At 38.4% G+C, this 7216-nt stretch overlaps 1 protein-coding gene across 1 annotated transcript; it reads left to right on the forward strand.

The window, feature by feature from the left end:
* Positions 1 to 2493: 2493 nt before the first annotated feature.
* LOC109705002 lies at positions 2494 to 3356 on the forward strand. Its single transcript, XM_020225769.1, has 3 exons — positions 2494 to 2664; positions 2796 to 2884; positions 3016 to 3356. Exons 1-3 carry the CDS (start codon positions 2600 to 2602, stop codon positions 3333 to 3335), a joined length of 474 nt encoding a protein of 157 aa, XP_020081358.1. The 5' UTR covers positions 2494 to 2599; the 3' UTR covers positions 3336 to 3356.
* The last annotated feature ends 3860 nt before the right edge of the window (positions 3357 to 7216 follow it).

Raw genomic sequence — 7216 nt, forward strand, 5'->3', positions numbered from 1 at the left:
CACCGTGGAGAGGAGTGACAAAAAAAAATTATAAAAGAAGCAAAAAAAAAATAAAGATAAAAAAGTATAAAAAAAAAGGATGAAGATGAAATTACATCGTTAATTGCAAAAGAAAAATTATAAGTTACACTACTTAAAATGTAAAATATAGCTTTAAGATAAAAATTACACTCTTTAAACGAAAATTATACTCTTTGAGAGATATTTACACTGTTTCTCCTTTCATTGCACTCTTTCAAATATAAACTGCACCCACTAAGATAAAAATTACACTCTTTTAAACGAAAGTTGCACTGTTTCTCCTCTTATTGCACCATTTTTCCTCTTGTTACACTATTTTTTATCTTAAACTACACCCCTTTAAAAGATATTTATACTGTTTTTCCTCTTGTTGCACTGTTTCTTCTCTTATTGCACTATTTCTCTTCTTGCTGCACTGTTTTTATCTTAAACTGTATCCTTTAAGAGGAGAAACAGTGTAACAAGAGGAGAAATAGTGCAACAAGAGAAAAAACAGTACAACAAGAGGAGAAACAGTATAAATATCTTTTAAATGAGTAAAGTTTAAGATAAAAAATAGTGTAACAAGAGGAGAAATTGTGCAACAAGAAGAGAAATAGTGCAATTTTCGTTTAAAGATTGTAACTTTCATCTTAATGGATGTAGTTTATATCTGAAAGAGTGCAATAAGAGGAGAAACAGTGTAAATATCTCCCAAAGAGTGTAATTTTTGTTTAAAAAGTGTAATTTTCATCTTAAAGCTGTAGTTTATATTTTAAGTAATACAACTTATAATTTTTTTTTCAGTTAATGATGCAATTTCATTTTCATCCTTATTTTTCTATAATTTTTTATCTTTATTTTTTTTCTTACTTCTTTTATAATTTTTTTTGGTTACCCCTCTCTACCAACGGCCACGGCGTCGGCGACGATGCCGCTAAGGATCTCCCGCTCCAAGGCTGCAACGCCGCAGTGACCTCCAGGGTGTCGGCGCCGGCGCCGAGATGTATCGTCGTCGGAGGCGGCAGAGGAGGAGGGGGAGGCAGATGACGAGAAGGGCGGAGGAGGGCAAGAGAGGCGTCGTCGTTGGAAACAGTGGAGGAGAGTCGAAGAGGAAAAAAAAAAAGAGCCGCGACGTGGCCTTGGCAAGGTCGAAGATGAGGAAGGTGCAAGGGTGTGCAGGCGAGGGTAAGGATGCGCCGGCATATTGTCGGCGCGGGCGAAGATGCGTCGTCGTCGGAGGCGGCAGAGAAGGAAGGAGAGAGAGAGGGCGAGAAAGACGGGGAAGGGTGAGAGAGGCGTCGTCGTCGGAAACGGTGGAGGAGAGTCGGAGAAGAAAAAAAAAAGTCACGGTGCGGCCTCGGCAGTGTCGGAGACGAGGAAGGTGTGGGGGTGTGAGGACGAGGGTAAGGATGCGCCGGGCAAGCCGCCTCCTCCGCCTTCGTCGCTTTCTGGGAAGAGAAAGAAAAAAAAAGAACAACGGAAAAAAAAAGAGGAGAGAGAAAAAGGTATAAGGGTATTTTGGTCAGTTTGCTGAAAAGCGGATCGAATCTACAAAAATGAAAAAGGTGGCCCAATTTTGCAAAAGTCCAAAATAAGTGGATTTTTTATGCAAATTGCCCAATTTAAAAATCTACATTAGATTTTAAATTCAAAATTATAAAATTTTAAAGTCAAATTAAAATTTTAAAATAAGATTTAGCAAAAAGATTATTACTTACAAGCGGTAAAATAAATTTGCCAAATAGTCTTTTAAAATCACTTCAGCATAATTGTTTTCTTGTTAGACTCGTTAAACTCTTTAGAACTTTTAACCAAATCAAAATTTCAAACTAAAATCAATTATTTAGAAATCACTTTTTCAAAATTTAGATAGACGGCCCAAAATTTTTTAGAATTATCTTATCAAAAGTTTGACGTACAAAAGAGACAGCTTAAATTTTTAGAATAATTGATTCTTGTATAGATATGTACTAAAAGGCATAAATAATTCTAGTTATTTATCAAGTACAATGTACATCCCTTTTGACATAAATGGTACAATTTGCTATGTGTGGATATACTATGATAAGATGTAAATTCGCTTTGTTTATTTTTTTTAGAAATAAACTTAGCTAGAAATATGAATCGACTACGATTCGAACTTGGGACCTCGAGTATTAACCACCAAGTCCTTTGCCACTTGCGCTAGGGGCAGTCGGTTACTATGATAAGATGTTAGCTCCAAAGTAGGAGGAAGTTTTTTATATAATAGTTACACCATATTATTTATATTCTAACAAATTAAATCTCTTATTTAGAAAAAAGAAATATAATAAAAATGTTTTAAAAAAATTACAATGGAATAAATGAATCTTATTAATTGGAAATGCTACATTATTTATATAACTCCTATATTTTAGCTTCTTTTTTTTCCAAAATAGAAGTACAATATGTTTCACGCTAGCGGAATGTCACGCCCCGGATTACACGTTCCCCGGGCACGCNTTCAGAGTAGTAATAATCACGCTCTATATATGTACGCATAAATCTCTCTCTGTTTTAATCTCCGTGATCGCATCATCGAGGTGGGGTGCGTGCGTGATTGTGGAAACAGTAAATGGCCGTGCAAGCCCAATTCCCTTCCAATCCCCCCCTCCTCCTCTCCCCCCATTTCCGCCCCAGGTGAGCTCGCCTCTTCTTCTTCTTCTTCTTCTTCTTCGTCCCTCTCTCCGCATCCACTGTAATTACTTAACCTCTCCTTTTTTGTTGATCGATCGATCGATCTAAAAAAACGATCGATTGATGGACTGTAGGGCTCGCGACGATGTGTTGCTGGACGAGATCCACATGATCCACGACCGCAGCCTCCTCCGCGCCCACGCCCACGCCCACGCCCAATTTGGTGAGCGATTCGCACAATCTCCCAACTCCAATCCCTCCTCTCTTTTTTTTCTCCTTTTTTTTTTTGGTGTGGTTCTCAGTACACTCCGGATTCGAACTGATCCCCTTTCTTTTCGATCGGCGCTTTTGCAGACGCAGCTTACAACAACAACAACAGCGGCTGCGGCGGCGCATGGGCGGAGGAGAACGAGCTCGTGACGCCGCCGCCCCAGAACGGCCCCGTCCCGATCCAGGCTAGGGTTGTGGCTCCGGCGATCGACGTCGGCGGCGGCGCATCCACCAGCGGCAGGCCCGCGGGAGAAGATGTGGTGTCGCATCTGCATCGGCAGAGCGCGGAGATCGACGCCTTCGTCCGCCTCGAGGTGCCGATCCTTCTCCATCTCGATCCTCGTCTTCGTAGCCTCTATATGTATCTATCTATATATGTGTATGTTTCTTCTTGTTGTTGTTGATGATGATGATGATGATGATGATGATGATGATGNGTTTTGGTTTTGGGTGTTTCGGGTGTTTGTTTTGGGTAAAGAACTGAAGATTCGGTTCTTCTGATCGATGCGATGATGTGGGGCGAATCGGTGTTGATGTGGTTGAGGGGGGGCGGGGGTTGGGTTTATTTAGTTGGCTCGCCGAGACCTGCCACTGGCCCAACCCATGTGCCTCCATTTTCACCACTTTGGTACCTACTAATAAACAACCTCGCTTTCCTTTTTTTCCTTTTCTTTTTTTCTTTCCTTTTTTCCTTAATCTTGTGCGTGTGTGTTTGCAGTAATAGTAGTAGTAGTAGTAGTAGTAGGTGCTTCATTTTTATCAGCTAGATTTATGCAACTATATTATTGAGCAACACAACAGAGCATCAATAACACAACTATAAATAATTTATTTACAAATAATTAGTCCAATCAAGTAAACAATATATAATTATAATTATTTTACTTTTACCTGCATATACCTCCAACTATACTATTTACAGTTATATTAAACCATACTGCCTCTAATAACTATCTAATCTACGAAATTAATAATACTTTTGACCGTGTATATAGAAGCACGGGACGGGGAAACTGAAAAATTAATTGGCAATAGGAGTGGTACAAATCAAAAAATTGCCCTGTCGGTATCAGCAGAGCGCGTGAACCTGTGTGTTATTAATATGGCAATTAATCGGCTATAGGAGTAGTACAAATCAAAAATTGCCCTGTCCGTATCAGCGGAGAGCATGAATCGGTGTGCTATCGATACGCTGACACGTCTTAACACACATCTTATTTTCATGTCAGCACCGCATGGTTTGCACGGTCCGCAGGAGGCAACCTTTGGTACGAATAGTCATGTGTCATGTTTCATCTTTTAATTTCACCGGTCAGGAGCAGTGGAGAGAGAGAGAGAGATTGTAAGGACATCTGAATGGTTTGAAGCAGTGAGGGAGTTGTTTTGGGTGGTGAATGTGCATGGTACTAGACAACGACAACGATGCGGGTTATAAATGAGCGTGCGTGCGACTCGCCTATATATGCCCCCTCTATACTTGCATTAATTAACCTTGGGTGTTATTTTGCTTCTGAATGATGCCGAATTAACTTGCATTATTTCTTTTCTCAGTAACTTATGTGGTTATTTCTCAAAAAAAAAAAAAAAACTTATGTGGTGATGATACAAGCAATAAGAAGACCATAAGTCAAGAAAATAAAACGAAAAAGAAAGAGATTGATAATGTAACTACTCATTTTAAACAAAAATAGAGTTTGATTTGAAGGAGGAAAATATATGATCCTCTCTCTCTTTCTCTCATCTCTTTCTGTATCTGCCCGTGGCAAGTTAATTGAGTCTACACCAAGGCACGGATTCAAGCGCGCATGCTCTCTTTTTCTACCAAGGAACGAGAATCCCCTGCGATTTACACTCGCTATTGAGGGTGACACACTTTGCACTGTTCAAATTGACCACTTTTTATTGCTTATAGTTCGAGTAAACATAAAATCAACATCAACGGTCGATTCCAATAGTCGATGGGGATTCCTTACTGTGCATGTTCTGCTTATTTGGGCAAAGTTTTTTTTGTCCCTTTCAACATCTAGCTAGTAACTCTCGCTATTTGCATCTTATATTAATATTTGGTTGATTCCATACCAAACAGGTGATTATATAGGTAGATAAAGTTTGCATAAAGTTACATTCTTCAACTGTTGCACCGGGACTACGAACAGACAAGCTGAAATTGAACCTTATATATATATATATATATATATATATATATATAGAGAGAGAGAGAGAGAGAGAGAGAGAGAGCTAGGCTGGTATACTATCGGTAGCACGGAGGCCTCCATGCTACCAAGTTGTTTTCAATTATGCGGCTTTCAAATCGACGATCGACTCCGTTAGACTTTAACTATACTATTAAAAATATTTGGAAACTAAATTTCATAATTTTTCGACATCATTTGGCTAGTGATCAAAAGGTCTCAAAATTGACAATTTTAATGATAGATTTGATGCGTTTGTGAATTTAACGGTGTAAAACAATCCAAATCTAACGAAATTTTTATAGAAATTTTTTTTCACTATTTAGAGTAAGATCAATATCTCTTCTCTTAAATTCAAGTCTTTTATCATTATTTTTTATAAAATTTTTACCGGATAGTAAAGACTAGTCTTACAAAAGGAAGTGAATTTGCTATCAATTATCTATTACAGACCCCCGCCCCCGTAATAGGGAATAAGAACCTAATTACTTATAAGCAATACATTAGTCCAAGTAAGGACGAGCTCTTTGCAGAACTCACGGTATGACGCAATCCAGATGACCTCTTGTCCTCAAATCATATTTAGTTAACAACCTCAATCCAGTGCGCTTGGTTGCGCACGTATCAGTTAATAAGAGGATGGCCTACAAAACCTGCTATTGTATATTATGTGTTGTTTCGTGGATTTATCTTGGTTTGCCAAAAAGAGTTGTAATAAATTTGTAAAGTTCTCCGTAGGGAATTTCTTTTTATTTGTCCAGACTGTTGTTGTTACATGATTCCAGGTAGAGCGGCGCCGGATTACTAAGTTTATGAGAGTGATATGCAAGAATGTAAAGTAAATCAAGTACCTGTAATAATAGGGTACAAGGGGATGCTTCTAAATAGCCATAATATAAAAGGAAAACAGAATAGACTAATTAGGAAACTAGAATTATAAGGGTTAAGAGGAAGGAAATCAAGTAGAAAAATAGCCTGAAATTTACAAAAATTCGTATGCTGAGTAAAGGCTTGTAAGTTCATCCTGCCTCTGCGAACCAAAAATCATAAAACTTTTTGGACCTGTTTATAAAACATACGAATCACTGATCTAGATTACAATTAGAAAAAAAAATCGAGAGTACTTAACTAGAGTCAAGATCCTAGAAAGACCTGATCAAGACGACACTAGTTATGAGAATGCAAATCGAAAAGAGGAATCAAGGGAGTGCCAACAATGATATGGCACTTTATGTCTTTCCAAAATTCATTAGTGGTAACAATAAAATTGCATTGTTCACAGCACTGAGGTGTTTCAGTTATTTATCTGAGATAGTAAAGAAGGCATTCATACTATACAGCAAGCAAAGAGAGTAAGGGGATGTTAATAAAATAATCAACTATAGCAGACAAATTTAGAGAACTTGCCTTGCAATTTACTAAAAATTCTTAATGCAATTACTATTTTGAAAGAGTGCAAAAGACACGATATAGGTCTAAAAAGTGATGAAAGGTGTAGCACCTTGCTTTGAAACTAAAGTTAGCGGAAGTAACCACAACGACGAATACTATCTCTTTGCAAGACAAGTGAGCTTTAGCGAATGATGGCAATGCAAACACCTTGCTTTCTTGCGATCTTTGCCCAAAGCAATTACTTCCGGGGAAATTGGGGCGGGGTAACTGCAAAATCAGAAAACAAATTTTGTCAAAGGGTAAATAAGAGCCATAGACATTGAAGTATACTGGAGCGAATAAAAGCCTAAACTAGAATAAGCCTTTACAATACATCCAGCAATAAAGTTTGAGTGTGGACTGAAATTGGTGTCAGATGTCTGCTTTTATGCTAGCACTCCGCATCTTTGCCACTATGGGCATGCAGATTTCATGCAGTGGTTAGGAATTTACAATCAAGGACAGAAACTGAAAACCGACGACATTAGCGAATAATTATAGCGTTTGAATCCATGATATACAATTAGTACATGCTAACATAGTGCAGCTATTCTCAGCAAATTATCAACGAACGAAGAAGAGTGGTAGGTGATACCATGAAAACATCGTCAGGGTAAGGTCCAGATGATTACACTGCGGCCAAAGAGCCTTGCAATCGCGAG

The sequence above is a fragment of the Ananas comosus genome, unplaced genomic scaffold (assembly GCF_001540865.1).
Source record: "Ananas comosus cultivar F153 unplaced genomic scaffold, ASM154086v1, whole genome shotgun sequence".
NCBI lineage: Eukaryota > Viridiplantae > Streptophyta > Magnoliopsida > Poales > Bromeliaceae > Ananas > Ananas comosus.

Coding starts and splice junctions, on each gene's coding strand:
- LOC109705002 (XM_020225769.1), top strand. CDS start 2,600: ATGGCCGTGCAAGCCCAATTCCCTTCCAATCCCCCCCTCCTCCTCTCC. Junction 2,665..2,795: donor TCCCCCCATTTCCGCCCCAG/GTGAGCTCGCCT, acceptor GATGGACTGTAG/GGCTCGCGACGATGTGTTGC. Junction 2,885..3,015: donor CCACGCCCACGCCCAATTTG/GTGAGCGATTCG, acceptor GCGCTTTTGCAG/ACGCAGCTTACAACAACAAC.